Here is a 24,166-nt window from a genome sequence, read left to right on the forward strand (position 1 = left end):
GTCACATCGCGAATCTATTGACAGTGTTTTAATCCGGGAGGTTTGTTTACTTAGTGGTGAAAATTTCATCAAGATTGAAGCAGTCAGTCAAAAGTTATCGGCCATGGAACGCGAAAGGCGAGAGAAAATTCTGCACACTCACGTAGAGAAACCGACGTGGTCAGGGGTAAAGATCGCGAAATTCCTGAAATATCCTAAATCGACTGTAAATTCGGTGCTGCAACGTTACCGGGAGACCCGTACGGTGGATCGAGCAAAACAAACCAGGCGTAAAAGTGACCGGATCATATGACCGGAAGCTGCGAGCAAAGGTAATTCGATCAGTTCACAATAATCATGGAATCTCCTTGTGTGATTTGGCGAAAAAGTTCAAGACGAACCATAGTACAGCTCGAAGAATTTGTTTGCGAGAAGGCTTGCGCTAGTATCATGCAAGCAAACACCCAACAGGACGCTGAAATAAAACCTGGTTGCCAAAACCAGGGCAAGGAAGTTGTACGAGGAAGTGTTGACCAAGTACAACGGATGCATTTTGATGTACGAAGAAACTTACGTTAAAATGGATTTTTGACAAATACCCGATAACAAATTTTACCTTGCAAAGCGTAAAGGGAATGTTGCGGGTAGATTCAAATTTGTTTTCGCAGATAAATTTGCTCGTAAGTTGATGATTGGGAAAGGGATCTGTAGTTGTGGGAAGAAGACTAAGATTTTCATCACTGGGGACACAATGAATGGAAATGTTTACAAAGAAGAATGTCTCCAGAAAAGGGTTTTGCCATTCATTCGGTCCCACAAAGGTCCGGTGAAGTTCTGGCCGGACCTGGCAAGCTGCCACTACATCCGGGATGTCGTTAAGTGGAATAAGGAGAACAAGATCGATTTTGTTGAAAAAAGTAACAATCCACCAAACTGTCCGGATTTTCGTCCCATCGAGAAATATTGGGCAATAGTTAAGGGCAAACTGAAGAAATGTGGTGGAACAAGATGGCGTATGAAATTAGCAGCAGTACTGTGCAGAAAATGATGGGTGGTATTACAAAAAAAGTTCGAAAATTCATCCGAAAAGCTGACGAATGATTTCTATGTATTTTTTTTCCTTAAAGTGCAATAAAAACCTTACAAAATGACATTTTTACTTTTGTTGTACGTTATTTCTTTGCGGAGAAATGATCAATTTTGTCCATCCAGATTCTTTATGAAACAGACTTGAAAACGAAAAAAAAAACTTCTCTTGGATGATCAAAATTTATCAAAACCATTCTGATCGAACAGTTTCAGGTACAAAACACAAATTAATTTACATACCTGTTAAACCTTTTGGAAATGTTTAACAAACACCGCCTCTTTGTGCACTGGTTTTTGGAGCAGCAGCCGCCGGCATCTGCTTTTGTTTTTTTAGTAATATGACCCAAATCCGAACCCAGCTTTGATGAGCGAAATTTCCACTTACGTCACACAAATGGTCCGTTTATCATCCTCAAGCAGCTTGCTGTGACCGTACAATCTGATGATGGCCATTTTCGAACCGAAATTCTAACCCGTTACACAAAAAAAATCGGAAACTCCGAAGCGAGAGCAAAATCAAAACAGCACCAGCCAAATTCTACAATTTTGACAGTCAGAAATAATCTTTAAGCTTCAGAAAGTTTGCAAAAACATTGTGTAGAAAACCTGCGACCAGGCCCCAGAAGCAACATTCGGCTTCGCCTCAAAAGGTAACAAAATGAACTAGAAGTTATTGAGTGCTTGAGAAGTCTTTAGATCCTTAAGCATGAACTTATAATTTAAGGTGAAAAAATATTAGTCGGTCTTTTGGCATACCGATATTTGAGAAGCCGTAGCTCAGGAATTTCTTTCAGTTCTTCATAAAAACTAAGAACATTTACGGCTGAAGTGTTTGAAACTGAATTCGCAGTTGATCTGTTTTCACGTTTATGCCAGCATTCTCGGTTGGATATACGACTTCTCGTGAAGGAATGTTGAACTTATATTTTGACGTTTTAGCTGAATACTTTGACATTCGTTTTGAATATTGCAAACTGCAAATTAATAAATTAAGTAAGGGTTTTATATACGTCATGTATACACGTAAACTTCTATAAAGACGTGTTTTGAAATGCATTCAGAGTCGACTTTCGAAAATCTAGCACGAGGCTGATCAAATACCTTAACAGAAAATAACATGAAAACAAATTGACATTGAATCCAGCACAAAAGTTTGTATATATTTACAAATACGATCAAAATATGTTTTTCTTAATAAGTTTATCAAGGATCCGCCGTTAACTCCTGTATCAGCTATCTCGTAATACAAATTATGTTCGTAAAGTTGCTATATAAATTTCATGTATTGTTCTGGTTGCACAAATTTCACTTTTCCTACCAACTAGCGGGAATATTACATGCCATTTATTTTTAATTTGTAAGCAGAGCTACAAAATTTGCCTATTGCTTGGATTTGATTATACAAACATTCTCCCATGTTTAGATGGGAGAACTCAAAGTACGCTTCCGGCAGGTTCGGGTGATCAACTTTAAGTTACTCCGGATTTCTTTAACCATCTAATGTTCTCTTATGATCCAACAATAGCTATGGCCTACACCTAACAATCCCCATCAACCCCAAGGTTCATTTTCCGGAGGCGTTCATTTCCGCTTTGGCGAACTCTTGCACTTTGCTCATCAGGAAGGTCATCATAAACTTCCGTCTCTGGTCTCGTTCGCCGTCGGTGTAAGCGTAAACTTCATTTCCGGCAGGAGTTCTAGCCACCGGCGGTTGAGTCGGGCGTATCAGTGCCTTTCCGAAAACAGCCGCTGCAAAAAGTGTTATCAATAAAAAAAAATCTACAGACGAATTTTCCTGCTTCAAAATCCTACCCAATTGTTCCAGCCGAATCGAAGGGTTCCGCCTTCGCAGCTCGATCAAAAACATACAGATGTACAGGAACACCAGCCGGTGAACGGGTTTCAACTTGGTCCGGATGAGTTCCCGACACTTTTCGTAGTTGTCCGCGTACACGTAGCAATCGTGAACGCTGATGGTGACCACCGGTTCCGGGAGCGATTCCAGCAGCAGCAGCAAAGCTTCGGCCGCCGTTTTCGGTACTCCAGCTGAGCGATTTTGGTGGTGAAGGAATCGTTACTGATCGTATTGTTTTTAAAATTCATATAATCAAACAAAAATAAAATAGATAAAGATAACCGACATTCATAACTAAGAGTAAGGATCAGCTAATGGATGCTGATGGAGGATTTTACATCTACAATAGTTGCAGCGAGTTGGGACAGCTTTGGGAAAATAATTACTACGGATATGTTTTGGAGGATGTGCCAACCAATTGACTTTTTTTTGTATGGAAAGTAGTTACAACAGATTGAGACTTCCGCTTGTACAATAATTGAAGGCGTATTGAGACCTCCTCTAATTAAAAGGAATGTGAGCGGATTGAGACTTCTGCATTAGAAAATATAGTCAATATTAACAGCTTTTGGTCAAAAAAATTTAAAGCAGATTGAAATGTCTGCTTTATATTTTTTATAGTATTCCGTCTCACGAAACAATCTGTAGAACATAATTCCTAAATTTCATTCGGTCCATGGTTACCATTCTCAAATCTCCCACATTCGCCAAATCACGCTTCACTTGGTCTAATCACTTCGCTCGTTGCGCCCCTGCTCGTCTCGTTCCTATCGGATTCGTAGTGAACAACTGTTTTGCAGGACAGTCGTCCAGTATACTCCCAACATGCCCTACCCAGCGTATCTGTCCAAGCTTCACCACCTTCTGGATACTGGGTTTGCGGCAGAGTCGCGCGAGCTCGTGGTTCATCTTTTGCCTCCACACTCCATTCTCCTGCACGCCGCAAAAGATGGTTCTTAATACTCGTCGCTCGAATACTTCGAGTGTGCGCAGGTGAGCAATCCTTGAGCAATATCCACGTCTCGTGCCCGTAGAGGACAACCTATCTAATATGCGTCGTGTAGTAATCTTCATGTGAGGACTAAGTCTTCTCAACCGCAGTTGCCTGTGGAGCGGAAAGCGGGCTCAGACAGTCTCAGATCTGCAGGCCAGCATATACTTCGTCCGGACGTATTAATCATTAACACAATCCTTCCTACTTCAAAGAACACCTTCTACAGCCACGTTGAACATCATGTAGGATAGCCCATCGCCTTGTCGAAGCGCGATTCGAATTAACTCGAAAATTCACCCGAAATCCGCACACAGCACTGTGTTCCATCCATCGTCGCCTTGATCAGTCTGATCGGCTTCCCGGAAAAGCCGTTCTCGTCCATCATTTTCAATTGCTCGTCACGGTCGATCGTGTCGTATGCGGCTTTGAAGTCAATGAATAATATGGTGCGTAGGGACTTAGTTTTCGCGACAGTTTTTGAGGATTTGCCGTATTGTGAAGATCTGGGCCGTCCCGTCGTAAACCCTTTCTCCATGAAGCTGGTCTGTTTTCATAGTCCAATTTGTCGCCCTTCTTATAGATAGGGCATATTACCCCTTCCTTCCACTTCTCCTGTCGCTGTTCTGTGTCCCAAATCTGGACCATCAACCGATGTAGACAATCGGCCAACTTGTCCGGGCCCATTTTGATAAGTTCAGCTTAGATGCCATCTTTCCCAGCCGACTGGTTGCTATTCAGCTGGCGAATGGCTTCCTTAATTTCACTCATCGTTGGGAGTGGCTCTTCTACTTCACTGGCTACGCCGGCGATGTACCTTCCCTCATCTCTCGAAATGCTGCTTCCACCTTTCGATCACCTCACGATTGTCTTTTAGGTGCCTCCGCCCTTATTCCTGGAGATTTCGGCTTGCGGCACGGAGACTTCGCGGAATGCGTTGAATTTCTGATATAACTTTCTTGTTTCCTGGGAACGATACAGCTGCTCCAGCTCCTCGAGCTTTTCCTCCTCTATTCTGCGCATTTTCTCCTGGAAAATTCGGACACTCGCTGCCTCTTCCACTGTCGATGATTTTCCACGTTTCGATAGGTGCTTCTCTGAAGCCCGCTCGGCGTTCTTTTAGTCCATTACCTTCGTCCTCTGTTGTTCCGTCGAGTTCGTTCCACGTGCCCGATGACGTTCTCCGCAACGCTGCTGATGGTTGTCTTGGTGACATCCCAACAGTCCTCGAGAGGGGCTTCGTCAAGCTCGTCTGCTGCCGGCAGCGCAGCGATTTCGCATAGTCTGCTGCGATCTCAGGTTGTTTCCGTCGCGCTATATTTAACAGAGTCGAGGGTCGGTTTCGTATGTTGTTTTGGGCGCATCTTTGCCATCACCAGATAGATAGTGGTCGGACTCAATGTTGGCGCCTCGACAGTATCTTACGTCGATGATGTCCGAAAAGTGTCGAGTGTCTGTCAAAACGTGGTCGATTGTAATTGCGTTTGGTACAGTGATCTCCAGGTGTACTTCTACGGTAGGCGGTGCTGGAAAAAGATACTACGGCCATTCGTTTGGAAGCTGCGAAATCGTTGAGTCTAAGGTCGATTTCGATGGTCAGCTCATGTGCGCTGAACCTTCCAATCGTCGATTTGAATTGCTCCTCTTGGCCGACCTGGGACTTCTGTATTTGACAAATACAAAAACGAGTTGATATTTTTATTTGAGAAAATATGCTTGGGATAACCTCTGCTTATGAAAAATAGCAAAACAAAACCGAATTGAGACTTCTGCTATTTAAGATGAATGAATGTGAAATAAGTTACACTTTTTTTTGGATAACTTTTGAGCGGATTGATGAAATTTTCAGTGATACTACCTTCAGTAACATCAGATTGAGACTTCTGCTTCTTGAAAACAGAAAACAAATGAATTGAGTCTTTAGAGCATTTAGAGTAACAGATTCCGAGAAACAGTCACATCAGATTGAGACTTCCGTTAGTTGTAACAATAGAAAGCGGATTGAAACACTTTTAAAAAAATAAGTAAAATGAAGTCGAGCAGCTCAACCTGACGTTCAGTTAGAGCACCATTATCTGAAATCAGATTTCAAATATTAAACGCCCCTTCTTTATCCCTAAGCAGCAAAATGGCTACACTGTAATTTTTCAAAATGGTTTCAAAATAATTTTTCAAAAGGATACGGAACGCCTCCGATGACCAACTGTCCAGCCAATCGCGAATCTCCAGAATGTTTTCGTGCTTGGAATGCGTTCGATTCAGGGTAAACAGCTGCGACGATTCCATGCCGTTGTTGTACAGATAATCCACCAGCCGCCAGATTTCCCGGGGAATTTTAAGCTCTTCGTCATCCGTTAGGTCCAGCAATTTTTCTTCCTTCTCCAGGGCTATCAATTCGTTGATCTCGTACTCGTAGATCGGTTTGTTCAGTTTCATCAATGTTTCCAGTGAAACTCCGAAGCAGCTGGACTTGTACTCTCCGAAGATGGTGATAAAAATATCCCGTCCGTTCTCGACATGCAAAACGAGAATGTCTAGCGGAATTTTCACCCCTGCTTTAGCATCCTTCAGTTTTTTCAGCATACAAGAAGCTGCCTTGGCATCTACGAAAATATCTATCCGTATGCTAAGGCTGTTGCCGGTTATCAGTTCCCCCGATTTGTGACTGATCTGGATGAATTCCTCGCAAACGTTACTGTGTCGTTCATCTTTGGCGGCAAATTTAAACCGTACCGGAAGGTGACAATTATTGGCAACCAACAGTTCCCGAGAATACTTTTCATTGAACCGTATGAGCCCAAAGTCGAGATCCGTTTGTTCCACTGTTATCTAAAACGTTTAAATTAAAAGATGTTAAAACTATTGAAAGCTTTAAGAATGAAAATATCTTACCTGTGGCTGATTATCGTTTTCATACTTATCGACAGTTTTCAACACTTCTTCATGTACTTTTTTGAACTTTTCTTCATCTTTTGTCTCAATCTGACGTGAATAAAAAAATAATGATCGAACAATATTCCTACAAAATCTGTACCAAACTTACGTTTACATTGAAAACCGCAAAAACCGGTTTGTGATCGCTCTTTCTAAGTTGCATAACGCTATCATACTTTAACAGATCTATCCGAGGTCCTTTCCACAGGATCCGGTCACACCAGGCAGGACAACGGTTTTTCTCGCTACTGTCCCAGTCATCCGTTCCGGGATTGTATTTATACGTCGGTCCAAACAGGATTTTCCCTTCCTTGTACTCCCGGAAGATCCTTTTTCTTAGCTTCTCCAAATACAGTTGATCGTACGGGTAAAGTTGATTGTAGTCTCTGTCTTTTTCGTTTACAAATTCTTGAGAGATCTCCCCGTTAAGTCGGTAGTTCAAATCACCGATCCAAAAAATGTGACTGTAGAAACATATTTTTAAACATTTTAAATAGGTAAAAACAAATCCAAACTTACTGATGCTCGTCAATGGATCTTCCTCGGAAGGTTTTCTCGAAAGACATCCTTCGTATGATTTCGTCATGATCTTCATTGCGACGATCTACCTCCTGCGTGTGGGCTGCCAGATGAGCGTTTACGAAACATAGAAGTGACTCGTTCAGTTGGAAGCTGACCCCGACGCCGCCTTTGTTGCCCTGTCAAGAACGTGTTGAGTACTCTGTTAGCATGTGTTTTGACCCTTGTGCCGTTCTATTTTAGGTTATCTAGAGTATTAGAATTGAAGTAGACTTAAAAGCATACCTATATCGTTCTTTCATGCAACATATATTTGGTTAAGCTTGTGCTTTAATCTGCGTTATTATCTTAATCAGCTGATGTTTATTCAACCATACAGGAATTTTCAGCTAACAGCCAACAATAATACCTCTATCAATATGAATCAGCCATCATAAACATTTTGAACATTAAAATTTACGGAGAATGACTGTTCAGGATCGCCACTGATGGCAGGATCGATAGCATCAGATGTTTCTTGATTAAATGAAATCGCACTCAATCCAAAACTGGACCGTATTTTACAATCTTTAACTAACTACAAATTTGGACTTCCGACAAACAATTATTCTGACTAATAGCCATTCTGCCCTCTGACACTGGCCTCAAGGGCCGCTGATTATAGCCCGCAGGCCTCCGACTTAGTTACCGTCTCCGATGGTGGTTGGTTGGAAAAGAGACCGATTCAAGGATCGACGGTGGCTCGATTCTTTGGAAAAACCTCTTCGTGTCCGTGGAAAACCAATGATTTTGGCGCGCATAACTGCCGTTAATGCGCGCAGCATCGTCATGTTGCTACTGAGCCTTTTCTAATTTTAGGGTGGTTCAATGAGCCTTGTTCGTTCCAGAACAATGACGAAGGCCTGGTTTAAACAATTTTTTTTCAGGGATTTTGGTTTAAGCATTTTAACTTGAACCGCGATTTAATTCGAGTTTTTTCTCGGCCCATGGCAAATCACTACCGGCTTGATGCGCGCTTGTTTCGTATAAATATTTTTCAAAGTTTTTTAAGAGGCGAATCTACCAAGCAAGCCTCTCTAATAAAATAAATTAAATTAATTACAGTAATCTCTTTATCAAATTATTTTTGTTTTATTACTATACTAGCTAATCCCATACGACCTCCGTTTCGCTTTCAACTATTCATACGCGAAGATGAGTTTGCTTTTGAATTATGAAGTCTATGCATTTTCACTACAATATTGCATAAAACATTCAACAGTATTAAGGATGACCCTTCTACTTGTTCTTCAACTTAAAATTATAAATTCAAAATTCATTAATTATCTAATACACCTGTGAGTGAACCTCGGTCGGTTGCAATTCATCATCATACTATTATTGTAGAAACATTGATTTGTTTATATTGTCGAAACCTTATCTTGACCTGGACATGCTCTTCTTATGTCCAATGTCCCAAAATTTGATTATGGAAACTAGAGATGTACCGAATATTCGGTCGGCCGAATATTCGGCGCCGAATATCGCCAAAAAACCGTTAAGCCGAATATTCGGCTCACCGAATAGTTGAGCTAAGTATTCGGCCGAATAGGCCGAATATCTTCTACAGACTTGAAATTTTTTCATATAATTTTTGATAATTTATTAAATATCCAAAAGTAATGTTGTAAAAGCTACACAATCATTAAAAACTTATGGTTTCAGCATAATATCCAAGGTGTATCCGCCTTCATTGTAGATATATTTGGACTTGCCCATAAATTTAGTAAAGAATCCATATTAGTCAAACTGGACGGAATATCCAGATATTGTTTAATACTTCCCGAGTTTTGCTCGGGTTTATTTAGATTATATACTAATTCAAATAAAAAACTCAATTTCCTCTTTAAAAATTTTAAGATTTTGTGTTCAATTTTTGCAAAAATTGGTTGAAGATCATCTATCTTATCAACAAATATTTTAAAGATATCTTGCTCAAATTCGACTTTCATCTAATTCAATATTAGAGAAGCAATTTCAAATAGCTTGACACCTGTTTTGACATGTTTTATCCCAGGTTTCACAGAAACGCAATCTGTTTGGTGATAAACGCCCTAGAAGCGACAAGTCATCACATATCTTTTCAGTTATTGGTGACATTTTAAAAATAAGAAAGACCCCTACTTAAAAAATATCTTGAAAATCATCATCCGAAAATATCATCTGTTTGAAAATAATCGACTAAAACATGAGGGGCATTAATATGGAAGAAATAAAAAGCATTAAATTAATCGCTCAAGGTTTTTTCATTGCAAACTCAATAGAATATTCGACCGAATATTCGTTTGGCCGAATAGTTGAAAAGGTCAATATTCGGTATTCGGCCGTTCGCCGAATACCACTATTCGGTACATCTCTAATGGAAACCAATTCTCCGTTCCTTGCAACTCCATCGTGCTTTTTTTTGTTATTTCGATACATCAATATCGCAAAACATTTAATATGGACAACTCTTTTGGCCGTCTTGTGACCCGAAATTATGAACGACTGGTTTTTTCCGACCTCGTTCGAAAATTGGACACATGAAATCAATAGCCCTTCTCTTAAATCTCTCATGAGAGTCATGAGCAAAATTTCATCACAGTCTGATGCATAATCACGACAATATAACTAAAACGGTGAACAGTTCATATGGACAACCCCTTTTCAGTTTCATGTCAATCCAATGTATAACAACTGCAATATCGTCAAAAGAGTGAACAGTTTAAATGGTCGACCCCCTTGGCCGATTCCTGACACCAAATTGCATACTTAATGTCTTGTTCCCAAAAGAATGAGAGACAAGTGATTAAACTTATTTTACTTACATAGTATTCCGTCTCACGACATAACTTGACGAACATAATTCCTAAAATTCACTCGGTTCTCAGCAACCGTTCTCCAATTTCTCGAGCACCCCACGTTCGCCAGATTACGCACCACTTGGTCTAACCACCACGCTCGTTGCGCCCCCGCTCGTCTTGTTCCTACCGGATTCGTAGCGAACACCTGTTTTGCAGGACAGTCGTCCGGCATTCTCGCAACATGTCCTGCCCAGCGTATCCGGTCAGCCTTAACCACCTTCTGGATACTGGGTTCGCCGTAGAGTCGCGCGAGCTCGTGGTTCATCCTTCGCTCCGTTCTCCTGTACGCCGCCAAAGAAGGTTCTTAACACTCGTCGCTCAAAAACTCCAAGTGTACGCAGGTCCTCCTCGAGCAATATCCATGTCTCGTGCCCGTAGACAACAACCGGTCTAATAAGCGTCATATACAGGCTACACTTCGTGCGAGGGCTAAGTCTTCTCGACCGCAGTTGCTTGTGGAGTCCACAGTAGGCACGACTTCCGCTGATAATTCGCTTCCGGATCTCACGGCTGGTGTCATTGTCTGCGGTCACCAGTGAGTCGAGATAGACAAAGTCTTCGAGTATCTTCAGCTCGTCGCCGTCGATCGTGACCTTGTTATTACTGGACAAGCGGGTTCGGTCGGTCTCGGACCCGCAGGCCAGCATGTACTTCGTCTTGGACGTATTAATCATCAACCCAATCCTTCCTGCTTCTCGTTTCAGTTTGCGATAGATCTCCTCCACCGCTGCAGATGATCTGTCGACTATATCAATGTCATCGGCAAAGCAGATAAGTTGACTGGATCTGTTGAAAATCGTGCCCCGCATTTCGCCCACCGCTCGTCGAATAACACCTTCTAGCGCCACGCTGAACATCATGCAGGATAGACCATCACCTTGTCGAAGCCCCCTGCGCGATTCGAATGAACTCGACAATTCACCCGAAATCCGCACACAGCACTGCGTTCTATCCATCGTCGCCTTGATCAGTCTGATCAGCTTCCCGGAAAAGCCGTTCTCGTCCATGATTTTCCATAGCTCTTTACGGTCGATCGTGTCGTATGCGGCTTAGAAGTCGATGAATAGATGGTGCGTAGGGACTTGGTGTTCACGGCATTTTTGGAGGATTTGCCGTAATATGAAGATCTGGTCCGTCGTAGACCGTCCCTCCATGAAGCCGGCCTGATGACTTCCCACGAATCTGTTTGCTTGTGGCGTTAGGCGGCGGAGTAGGATTCGGGACAACACTTTGTAGGCGGCATTGAGGACAGTGATCGCTCGGTAGTTCTCACAGTCCAATTTGTCGCCCTTCTTGTAGATGGGGCATATTACCCCCTCCTTCCACTCATCCGGTAGCTGTTCCATGTCCCAGATCCGGATTATCAACCGGTGTAGGCAATCGGCCAATTTGTCCGGGCCCATTTTGATGAGTTCAGCTGCGATGCCATCCTTCCCAGCCGACTTGTTTCTATTCAGTTGGCGAATGGCTTCCTTAACTTCACTCATCGTTGGGAGTGGCTCCTCTTCATCGTTGGCTACGCCGGCGATTTACCTTCCTCCGCCGTCTTGACTAAACTTAACTAGAGCGATATGTTTATTCAAGCAAGTGCGACAACTGAATGACTGAGCTTTCACACAGGTAGTGGTATCTATACCAGCAGGTACTCCTAGCGTGATGATAGCATGCTGCGACATTCTAGTAGCTTCTGATTGGTCGTGTGGTCGTGGCCTACCACATCTCCCTTTTTTTCGCTTGGGCAGACAGCGATTTCGGGTTGGTCTTGTCCGTGGTGGTGGAACTTCAGGTGACTGCAGAGGTGAGCCATACTCGGAACAATCCAAATCGTCTTCATTCCGCAAGGAGTCTGTTTGGTCAGCTTCGGAGACTGGAACATCGAAATCATCCAATAACACCGATAACGGAAGATTTGGTGTTGGAACCGGTGGTGCTGTTTCGATGAACCAGGCCTTCAGTTGATTGGTGTGGGATCGTATGAGTCTACCGTTGACCAGGAGAACGGTGTACATCACGTTACCTTTGGATTCGATGATCCGACCCGGAATCCACTTGGCGGAATTCCCTTGATGAACCTTGGCCAGATCCAGATTTCCAGCGACGAATTTCCTTTGCACAGCGCCATGACGTTTATTGAACTGAGCGTTTTGAGCATCGTTGATTCGTGTTGGGCTTGGTAGCGTTGGCTTCAGAAGGTCCAGTTGGGTGGAGATTTGCCTACCGAGGAAAAGATGAGCAGGGGTCTTGCCGTCAGGAGCGCTTCGAGCTGGCGTGGAACGGTACACTGACAAAAATGTTTGTAAGTGCTGTGTTGTAGCCATGCTTTCCCCATTTGCGAGCTTCTTGAGTCCTCGTTTCAAGCTGTCCACAAACCTTTCCGCTTGGCCGTTCGATTGCGGATGGTATGGAGCAGTCGTCAGATGTTGGATTCCGTGTTCTTTGCAGAATTGTTGGAACTGTGCGCTGATGAACTGGGAGCCGTTGTCGTAGACCAATGTGTGGGGATACCCGTATCTTGCAAAAGTTTTTTGCAAGAAGTCCAAAGTTGCAGTCGTAGTAGTAGAACGCATTCGGAAAATCTCGGGCCATTTGGAGTAGGCATCAACTATGACCAGATAGTAGAAACCATCGATGGGCCGGCATAGTCGATGTGAATTAGCTCCATTGGTTTTGAAGGAAGGGGCCAGGATTCGAGAGTTGTTTTCCGGGGATCTCTCACTGCTTGGGCACAGGAACTACAACGGCGCACGAAGTCCTCGACGTCATCATCGATGTTCGGCCAATAGACAAAACTTCTTGCTATTGACTTCATTCACTCCATTCCAGGGTGTCCTCGGTGTAGCTGACGAAGTATTCGTTTTCGGTACAAGGCTGGAACGACGACACGTTTACCAAACATGATGCAGTCTTGAAAAACTTGTAGGCTGCCACGCCTGGAGAAAAACTGTCGTGCTGTTGGATCGGCGATCGTTTTCGCAGATTCGGGCCACCCGTTCTGGATATAGTTGACTACTTCTTGAAGTGTTGGATCCTCTGCTGATTGTTTGGAAATCATGTCCGATGTAACCGGTAGGTTGGAGATGGACCCTTCGAAAATAGTTTTCACGTCTCTCTCCATCTGTATAACTGCGATGACATATTCTTCGTCCGATTTTTTTTGGGAATCCATCAGACGAGAGATAAGATCGGCGTGTCCAAAGCTTGCGGTTGGAACGAACTGGATGTCGAAGTTGTAGAGCAACAAAGTCAACGCCCAGCGTTGGAGTCGATTTGCTGTGTACACCGGAATCCATTTCTTGCTACCCAAAACCTTCAGGAGGGTCTTGTGGTCGGTTTTAAGTGTGAACCTGCGACCATAAACCATTTTTTGGAAGCGCGTGACAAAGATGAGTGCCAAAGCTTTCGCCAATTTGTCGTGTTCCCAGAAGAATGAAAGACAAGTGACTAAACTTAACAAGAGCGATATGTTTATTCAAGCAAGTTCGACAACTGAATGACTGAGCTTTCACACAGGTAGTGGTATCTATACCAGCAGATACTCCTAGCGTGATGATAGCATGCTGCGACATTCAGTAGCTTCTGATTGGTCGTGTGGTCGTGGCCTACCACACTTAACCAAAAAGCATTGCCCGTCCCTTAAAACCCTATTGCGCAAATTTTCTTCTTAATCCGGTGCACAATATCGCAAGAACAGTGAACAATTAATATGGACGACCCCTTCGGACGACCCCCGACCCCTGATCCAAAGTTTTATACCAGAAATGGATTTCCCCCCCATTTCAATCCGATGCATAATAACGACAATATCGCAAAAAAACTGAACAGTTAATACGAACGACCCCTTTCGGCGACCCCTGACACAAAGTTTGACACTTGAATACGATTGTCCGCCCTTAAAAACCCCCGTGTGCAAATCATTTCAATCCAGTGAACCATAACGTCAATATCACTAAAACAGTATGTGTGTTGTATGGACGACCCCTTTTGTGCCGGTCCCTTACACAAAATCTGATACCTGAAATCAAATGCCTATCCCTCAAAAACCCATGTGCAAATTTTCATCTCAATCCGATGTATAATAATATCAATATCGCCTAAACAACATTTGTGTTGTATGGACGACCCCCTTCAGAAGGCGTCATCCGAAAATCTAAAAACGTTTTTCATCATTCATGGTTCTAATGAGCACCCATGCCTCTGTTTCAGCTCTCTAGCTCTTAAGGCGGCTGAGCCTATTGAAGACAAACATACAAACGAACAAACTAACAAACAAACAAACGGAAATTACTTTTTATAGATTTGTCTCTACCCTAATTCTACAAAACTGAACTAGCTAATTACCTAACCAAACGAAAAAAGCCCTAATGAAAAAATATCACATTATAATGGCTAATTGTGATATTCCCGCTACAAAATTTCTCCATTGTTTTACGGAAGGGTGAGCAAGTGTTTCAACTCCCGTTCATCTTATCAATATGTGGATCATGACAAATCGGGGCGCCACGGAACCTACTGCTTCATTTAAACAAAATAAAGTTGTCCACCTCGCCTTCCAATTTGAGTCATATATCTAATCTATGCTTGACAAGATGTGTGCAACAAAACTCTCAGGACAATGATAGTGACCCATCATTATCACAAGCATGCATAGTGTGCACACGCCGCCGTGACCCATGGGTGATCCAGGGTACGGAGAAAAAACAACCTTTTGTAAACGGTTTAAAAAATCACATTTTTTTTAGTTTATTTTAACTTTCCTTCTGACAGGGTATAGTTAAAACTTCAAAATCTTTAACATTTTTAGTTTTGCCTTCTGCGACGACTATTTGATTAAATGCGTTTTAAATGTATCGTAGCTGTTCTGAAACATGTTTTTTTTCGATTTTTTTCTGCGGCACTAAAATTACGCTAACAATAAACGATGACAGCATACTGCCCAACAATCAAATATTATTTGCACCACAAAATTATGAGATTTGTTCCGATTGATTAAGTGTGAAGCAGTTTCAGTCAATTGATAGTTTTATAATTGACTAGCTGACCCGGCAAACTTCGTTAAGCCTTTGAATTTAGCAAAAATAATGAACATGTTAATAAGCAGAAAATAGGTAAATAATTATTTATGCTCATGAAACTGGATTGTTACCTTCAAACGGCGCGAATGGACTCAGTTTTTTTTGACTATTTTCGTAATACTTCTATCATATTATGGTAGTGCCTACCTCCAGGGGCAAAAATTTTCGAAGAAGATTGACTTCCTACAAAACTGGAAAGCGAATATCTTCTAGGATAAAGTTAAAAATCTATTTTCTTCCCTCCTGAGCCGATGCCCACGAGTTCGAGCCCAAGAGTAAACATCGAACACAGTTGTACCGGATAAGTTTTTCAATAACGATCCGCCAACTGTAACGTTGATAAAGTCGCGAATGCCATAAAGATGGTAAAACGACTATAATCGAAACAAAAAAAATCTTCATTTTTTTTTCATTTACAGAGGATCCTTGACACTGATATGTTCATTTTCTATTAACTCCAAGATAAGTGCCAAAAAACGTTTTTTTGAAATGGATCGTCATGTGTCTTTTTCGCCTAAACCATGTTCGAAATTTTCTTTATCGTATAGGTACCCAATTTGTAGAAATGGCACAACACTTTTCATGGTATGAAATATCGCATTTTTTTTATGCTGCAAATATATAAATATCAACAAATTTCCATATACAATTCTGTTTTTTGTTGTCTATCATGCATTTGATATGTTCTCTGTATTAGATAATCTCCGCTTAATTTTTAAGATCGTCTTTTTTATATCGACTTTAACTTTATCATATTTATCGAGAAATGGATGCTTAAGCACTGACCAAAGAAAATTAGAACATTCAATATATGTGTATGTACATGGAATTTTTATTCATAGCAATTTCAAATCAAACGATTATGAAATTTTTTTTGCTTTGAGATCTTGAATTGCAAATCTAATTCAGTTATCATTATCTCTGTTTTGGATCTTGAATCATATTTTCGTCGAGCACCTTAGTATGAAAGGAAGAATCTGATAGTATCTAACATTTCCTTGGTTTTCTGATGAAATTAACATATAATTACAAAGTTAATATCATTCTATTATCGAACTAACTCATTACATTCATGACGTTTACAAAAAACCAAGTAAATCAATTTATGGTCGTCTTATTCTAATAATTAAAAATTAGTCATTCTCTTGGTGTTATACCATAAATATGAATAGAAGATTCTGTAATGAAATATTTCATTGTTATCTGTTCAGTTGTTTTGAATATGTCAAAACTTCCACAGTCATACGAAGAATATTATTTTTCTTGAATAATATGACAGTCTTTCATTTAACCGGAAAACAAACGAAACAAAATAACGGAGTAAATAAAAGAGATCAGAATTTTTCCCCCGCGTATCCTGGTCGGGCAAATTTGTTTTATCTAAAATCCTTACACATTTGATTTCAAAATTGTCAATCCAAAATCCGGGCAATACCAAGCAAATTTGGGCCAAATTCAGAAACTACTCAAAAAAATAATTTAAACGAAAAGCACTTCAATAATTTTTTTCTTGAACACATCAGAAATTTTGAATCGGTTTTTAAGCATCCAGAAACCGTGCATGATTGTTGTATAAAAAGTTGCTCAAAAAATTTCGTTTTTGTACGCAAAATTTAAAATATAATAACTTAATAAGAGATTTTTTTTATTTGGCAAATGAAATGACTAAATCCGGAAAATTCGTTTTTTTTTATCAAAATCCGGACAACCGGGCTGAACGACTTAACCGGGCCCTTTAAATTTTGTTTTATCAATTACCCGGTCAAGTCCGGGTAAAACCGGGCAATCCGGCTAGCTTTGGATAAATCAGCTTTAAAAATGTTAAAGTTGCCTTGATGCTGAAGCAAAAATGACAATTTTCGAAAATAGATATACTCCATGCCGGCTTATTGCCTTCTTTTTATTCACCCCATACGGATGGTGAACAATTATATCCAAGTATCCATTTTACTGGTGCCACGTGAAAAATATACTTGCAACGAAAATGGGCGCCAAAACTTCCTATAGAGAGATGGATGAACGTCAGTAAGCCTTGATTGCTTTTGGCGCCTTCCTACACCCAAAATTCAGCCTCTGTGCCAATGGCGTGTAGTCAATTACATAGCATCATTGGTACAAGAAGATAACGCGATCGGTGCTGATTCGATTTGCTCCCACCGGCATTAATCTCCCAAGTTAACCGAATTGCGTATGTCTGAAAGAAACAAAATAAAAACGCTTTCACGTCCCTCCCTATCGCATCACAAGACGAAAAAGGATGGAAATAAATACCGGCAAACACCAGGCAGCCAGCGAACCGAGCACTGTGCGTGTGAATGTAGCAAAAGCAACAACAAAAACGTCCTTCTAATTCAATCCCTTCAATCCACCGGCAAACAACCACGGCCGAGCTGTGCGTGTGTATGCAGTAAAAGTAACAACAAAAAAAACATTCCATCAATTCAATTCGCCGGCAAACAACCACGGCTAAGCTGTGCGTGTGTATGTAGCAAAAGCAACAAGAATATATTCCTTCAATTCACCGGCAAACAAGCACCGGCCAAGCTGCCCGGCTTTAGCAGCTGTGTATATGTAGCGTGTGTATGTAATAGCAGGCAGTAAGCAAAGCACAGTTCTCATTCAATGGGTTTCCCGTTTCCTCCACTCCCGTTCTCTTTCCCATTTCCATCGCAAGACAAATGAATACCTTGAAAGGAGGCCAAACGCCGGGAAGCCACTGTCGTGCGTTTCTTTTGTGATTGATCGGTGGCAGAATGCCTATGACAAATATCCCTCTTCCTGCATGAAGCTCTAATAGTACACTGGTTAACATGTCGGTCTGACAAGACCATTTGGTTAGTGATGTGAGTTCGATTCTCCCTACGGGCGCTGTGGTTTATATTTTTATTTTCTTGTTTCTGGGATGAATTATCCAATAGGAACGAAATCCCATAAAATGTTTTTCTTGTTTTGCTTGAATGTAGTGGTCATGCATCATTTTAGTTGGGAGCCGAGTCCTTATGCCAGTTACGGTTTTTCAAACATATCATCTTCGGCACAGTGCACATTTCAGCGCATTATCGGCACAGAGATGTGCTAAATAGGCATTGGATTTCTGCAACCTCTTCTATGGGTGTACTTTGGGTGATTCGAATGAAAAAAAATGGAAATGGGGTGCCGTGACTTTTATTTGATACGAATAAAAACTAAACATTAATTTTCAAATTCCACAAAAACATTTTCGCAATTATCTCTCCGTTGTGTTATTCTTCGCGTGAAGACGAACACAACAAAAAAAATCGCATGCAAATCGGATAATCCAGTGAAGAGTTATGCGTGTTCGTACATTTCTGTATGGGCTGTCTCTCTCCCTGTTTTATATATACCGTGAAAGCACCAATGGCCGCGCAGTACCAATGGCCGCGCACTTTCAACTTTAATCATTATTTTCTCCGAAATTCAACAACGAAAATTTCTATGTTTCGCATTTTTTGATACCTACGCTGAGTATCTTTCACTTGCCATACTAGAAATCAATTTATTCTGCTTTTTGAGGTCAGGAAAAAATAAAAACAAACATCGTTTTTACCGGATACCATTTTGTCTGTTGTCCTTAGCAAGTGAGCTATGCGGGTCCCTTTTTGTAATTTAGTTTTTTGTATTGAATTAGAGCACCTTGGTAAAAATTTTCGAACGTGAGTTATTTGTGGCTGTATAATGAATCAATTGTGAAAAAAAGTGAACAGTTTGAAGGTTCTGTTGCGGAAAATCTGACAATTTTGTTGTGCACGGCCATTGGTACACTTGATTTTTGGATGTTTCTATTGCCGTGCACGGATAGTGTTTCAGTATTTATCAGCAGTTAAACGTAGAGAAGTTCTTCGAAAGTTCACAAAGGTGGCATAAGATTCACAGGCAAGTTTTCCAATCAATTTTTTCCATCATATAACCGGCTGAAATAACACAATTTTTAGAAACAATATCAGAAGAAACGATTATCTAATGAAAATGGCTACAAAGTGTTGGAAATTTGAGGTTAGATAGCAATTCGGATGTGTTTAGTTTTAGTTGGTCAATTTCCCCGTGGATTTTCAGACAACTCGCCGAATGTGTGATGATTCATAGAAATCGGGACCGAAAACAATGTTCCAAAACATCTTCCGGCAAAATAATGCTCTGTAAAAATGGCGTCTCACATACTAAAAATTCAGCACCAGACTAGTTTCACAAACAATGGAGACAAATCGGTGTTTGATGTGAGAATCAGAAAAAGCCTTACCTGAGAATATTCACAATGAGCCTGAGAGCCATGTAAACAACATTTTAAACTGTTTGGATACCTTATTTACTGTAGAAACCTTAATTAAGACGTGCGCGGCCATTGGTACACTTGTGAGCGGCGATTGGAACAAGCAACATATGTGTGCGCGGCTATTGGTACACCGACACTTATTACAAAATCCCGTTTTTTGTGGCGTTGCAATAAAAATTTTTCCCTTAAAGTACGTAAGTTTTTCTACATGTCAGTGCTTTCCTTTCCAGAATCGCACAAAACATAATTTTTGTACAGCACAAAGAACATCCATCATAGCTTAAATGCACCAATGCACGGCCATTGGTGCTTTCACGGTATAGATAAGGACAACGATTATAGTTATTTCAGTTAATACATTTTTTTTTACATTTTGAGATTGAACTTTCCACTGGAAAGATATGGAAAAGTTACATTGATTACTTCGAAGCTTATTAAGTTTACCAATATCGTTGATTTGTCAAGCGAGAAGCGTTCAGAAGACCGGAACCCAGCGTTCGTGGAACTACAAATTCTGCTATACTTTTATACCGTATTCGTTTTCACCACCCAAAAGTTTTGCACCATCCACGCTGAAAACGAGCATGAATCGAGTTTTGCACTCTCCTTTGTAGGTGTGCGTGAAATCGGCAGTGTCAACAAAAAACATCAAGCTGTCAAAAATCCATAACAGCTGGTATTTTGTTTTCGTTTTACTTCGAAAATTGAAATGAAATTTACTTTAGTTGATCATTGTCTTTTAAACAATATGAAAATTTTAGCATGAATTTATGTATTATGTTGAATTGTTAAGATTTCAGATTTATTTTGCTTAGTAGATTCGCCTCTGGCTCTGATGAACTGCAATACCGGCTGATTCTGGGCGGTCTATGTTTGCTGCTGCTAGACTGCAGTTACCCCAGCTTGAAGGTTCCGGTATTTTGAACGTTTATTTCTCGCAAATCCTTCGTTCGATTACCTATTTCCATTTAAGATTACAAAAAAAAAATTCTTGGAACTCGGATCGCGGAAGTCGGGGAAGAAAACAGACCGAAACGAACGAAATTCAAGCTCCCAATGCGGATGTAGTATCGAACTACCGTTTTTGAAGGGCAACGGGAGGGAATCCGGGACTTGGCGCAACCGAGCATCGTCACCCTAAGGCACAGCTCGAAGCTTGCTGGTAGCAGAGTAACTTCGATGCAGCTGAACGCTTCTTGCTGTGAAGACCAACTTATAGGACCCTCCCGAACAAGAATACTTTTCGGTTTGGGCGATTCCACCAGATCTTTGGGTTGGCCTTTTTGCACTCTGATTTGCTGCTCGTTTTCGGCATCGCCTGGAACCGATTGCAGCAAGCCTTCTGGACACATTTCTTCTTAGGAGCGTTGTTTGCTTTGGAACCTGCCATCCAGGTGAAATTCTCCGCCTCTGTTGGAAACGACACTGGTATTGAATCCGGAACAAGTTTCCGTTCTTCGGGATAAAAAGAGAAAAAAACAGCTCGAACGCAATTTTTGCGGTATAGAAATAAACCAACCAGCTGATATTTGTTTACATCGGGAAGCACGTGTTTTAAAAATTCATGATAGTATTGGTGAGAGCGCAAGCAACACCAAATATTTTCAGAGTGTTCCACCGTCCACTTTATGGTGCACTACCAGTGCACTACTTATCGTGAAAACGAGCATGAAAACGATAAAAAGTGCACTACCGGTAGTGCACCGGTGCACCACCACTTGAAAACGAATTCTCTATTATAATGGTAGGATTAAATTCAATCGAAGACCGCAAAACATCAATCAATACCTTAATCGTTTTCAAACGATTTAACTGAGGGAAAATATTTATTAGGTATCGCAGATTTTGGTAAAATGCTGAATGTATTACAAATAGAACAAGGTTTCATTTCCAAGTTTTACAACATGTACATTTTACAGAGCTTATTATCCAAATTGATTAATGTACTAAGATCTGATTATCCTTCAGCAAATAGATGATTCCAAATCCTTCAACGAAGCCGCATCCCGTGGCGTAGAGGATAGCTTTCAAGTCTTCTAGCCAGCGGGCATGAGATCGAATCCCGGTCACGGCAAATATTAGTACATTTTCTGTGAATTGGTGGCTTCAGCATTTGTAAGGTGATGATAGCCACCATATCCTCGTAAGATGTACGCTTAGAGATTAGAAAAAAGAATCTCTTCAAGGAAACATCATGTTCCATTGAGATCCTGTATGTGTTTGTGTTCGTTTTAATTTTTACTACTCTGTCTTACCCATTTTAAAGTTCCAGTTCCCACGGCTGCCGTCAAACAATCTGAAATCTGGTCCCTAAGTGATTTCTTCACGGCCACTGTTAGCATCATCCCTACCAAACGTACGGAGGCAAGTTCTTCATAGACCGCTCCACTGTGTAATCCACTCATCACTTTGTTTCTAGAAAAGATAGATTCAAATCAAAATGATTTAATTGAAGAGCAAACGATCGAAAACGTACACCCAGGTTCGATCGATCTTCGTTTCGTTCATGATAATCTTTTCCGGAGTCCATTCGATTTCCTGAAACGCTACCGCATAGATATCCGGTGGATCTTCGGTGGTGGACAACCACTCCGGCAGTTCGATATCCTCAGCCGTTTGGCCGTTAACGTTCCAGGTGGCGGTATAGATTTTATATGGTTCATACACGACGTACTCGTGCCGACGTCGTTCCAGCTCCTCTTTGAACTTCGAATCCCTGGTCTTGGGGGCCTGGCTACCGTCGGCAATGTTCCGATCAATGGCCAGCATGTCGGCCCGTTTGTAGTATTCTAACCATTTGAAATCTAACGAACCACTAGCAGCAGCTGCCTGCGAGGAAGCACTTTTGTAACCAGCAATCAGTTGTTTTAGCTTCGCTATGAAATTGTCCCGTGAAGCGATGGTATCCGGACTGGCCTGATAGTAATACACAGTGGGTTCATTGTGGGAGAATATCGTGAACTGATGACTGGATATGGAACTGACTGCAGCAGATTCTGTAAAAATTAGAGGATAGTTAGTTAATTTACTGAAAGTAATTTGATGTTAATGGAAACCTACCCGGATTGACCCAAAATGCTTCATCGATAGGATGAACGGACACGATCGTGAGGTCTGATATGCTTTCTGGTGGATACCGTGCGATAGAAAAAGTAAACAGAGCCGATGTGTAGTTGGAACTCACGATGACTAGCAGCCGGTTCTGATGCCTATTGCCGACGATTTGGTAACCTTCAAAAATCTTTTTTTTCAAGTTTTGTTAAGGATAATTTGCTCATAATTGAATAATACAACGCCTTTTGTATGTTTGACTCAACCTCTCAAAGGCGAAATTCCGATAATTAAAAATCTCCTTAATAATATCATACGCATGAGTTAATCGATTCTAGAGTTCAAATGGTACGAGTAATATTAACCGAAACGGTGATGATTAATAACCGGTGAACTTATCACAAGTTTGTTAAAGCATGTACCTAGTTGGCATGGTTCAGACTCCGTGTACATTTTCAAAGAATACATCTTATCAATCGTTCTTAGTCATTAACTTGAAAATAGCTTAGACTAACTAAATTAGGAGCTTAGACTGACAAAACTTTATTTATTGAAGAAATCTCAAAGGAAGGTTTCTAAAATTTTTCTAGGTATTTAATAACGAGCCTATAGTCTCTTTTGTATTTATGTGTACTATATAATAGGTAGAATAGATAACATTTTATAATTTATCAGGTAAATATGACAAAGTTACAAAACACGACCAAATTTGCCAATCATGACTCCTCCACATAAGCATAGTCTTTTCGACTGAACATGCTACATCGCAAGGTTAAAATCGCGTCATACTTGTGCAATGCTCTGGGTTTTTGAAGGCCACCGATTCTACTTGATGTAAACAACCAGCCAAACTAACAAACTACACCAGCGAGAGTCGGAAATGATTCCAAACTACGTAACAATACGTACCTATAGTAGCTTCGCAAGCCTAACATCATATGCACGTGAGTTCACGGATTGCACTACATACTATAGAACCAGCAAATCAAGATAACATCGATTAGGTACTTACTAGTAATTAGTGTTTTTATGAATAGATTCAATGATAGCATGACAATTTGCAAAGCTCGAAAGCAATAGCGAAATAATCATTTTAAAAGGATACAGCAAGTATCGATTCACCGTCACGAAACTTCTGCGTGACCGTCGTGATGATAGTAGTGTCGTAGTGGCCCGTATTCATGGTCCTTTGAAAGGCTTCCTTTTCTTCTTCCAAAAGAGAGCTGCAACGATCTGGACACTTCCTCAGTAGCTTATTCCCTAGAGGTGATGGTTGGTCACTAATGAATCACTACCGCGCGCCACCTAGCTGGAGTTTCAACTTCTCGCACCCCTAAAGTGGCACCTGTTACGGGTTGATTTTCGCCACTATCAACCAGTCAATGTTTGATAAGGCTATTAAATTTTTGAATCATCGACCCTGCGAAGATTGATATACGCGAGAAGATGCAAACTGCGAATGGAAGTTTTTGAACCACCCAGCCCAGCTGTCTGCGAAAGTGG

General features: G+C 41.0%; 1 protein-coding gene across 1 annotated transcript; it reads right to left on the minus strand.

Moving 5' to 3' along the window:
* Positions 1-1,894: 1,894 nt before the first annotated feature.
* LOC129747319 (inositol polyphosphate 5-phosphatase OCRL) lies at positions 1,895-24,166 on the minus strand. Its single transcript, XM_055741472.1, has 10 exons — positions 23,769-24,166; positions 22,673-22,853; positions 22,089-22,608; positions 21,868-22,027; positions 7,368-7,546; positions 6,958-7,312; positions 6,807-6,896; positions 6,098-6,743; positions 2,881-3,114; positions 1,895-2,817 (listed from the first exon to the last, which is right to left on the minus strand). The coding sequence occupies exons 1-10, from the start codon at positions 23,844-23,846 to the stop codon at positions 2,633-2,635; spliced, it is 2,628 nt and encodes an 875-aa protein (XP_055597447.1). The 5' UTR covers positions 23,847-24,166; the 3' UTR covers positions 1,895-2,632.

This window comes from Uranotaenia lowii, chromosome 2 (assembly GCF_029784155.1).
Source record: "Uranotaenia lowii strain MFRU-FL chromosome 2, ASM2978415v1, whole genome shotgun sequence".
Lineage (NCBI taxonomy): Eukaryota > Metazoa > Arthropoda > Insecta > Diptera > Culicidae > Uranotaenia > Uranotaenia lowii.

What these genes read in the sequence shown, in the direction of transcription:
- LOC129747319 (XM_055741472.1), bottom strand. Translation starts at nt 23,846, where the DNA reads ATGAATACGGGCCACTACGACACTACTATCATCACGACGGTCACGCAG. An exon ending in TTGGTCATCGGAGGCGTTCC is followed by an intron (nt 3,115 to 6,097) that starts GTATCCTTTTGA and finishes AAAATCGCTCAG; the next exon opens with CTGGAGTACCGAAAACGGCG. An exon ending in GATTCGGCTGGAACAATTGG is followed by an intron (nt 2,818 to 2,880) that starts GTAGGATTTTGA and finishes CACTTTTTGCAG; the next exon opens with CGGCTGTTTTCGGAAAGGCA.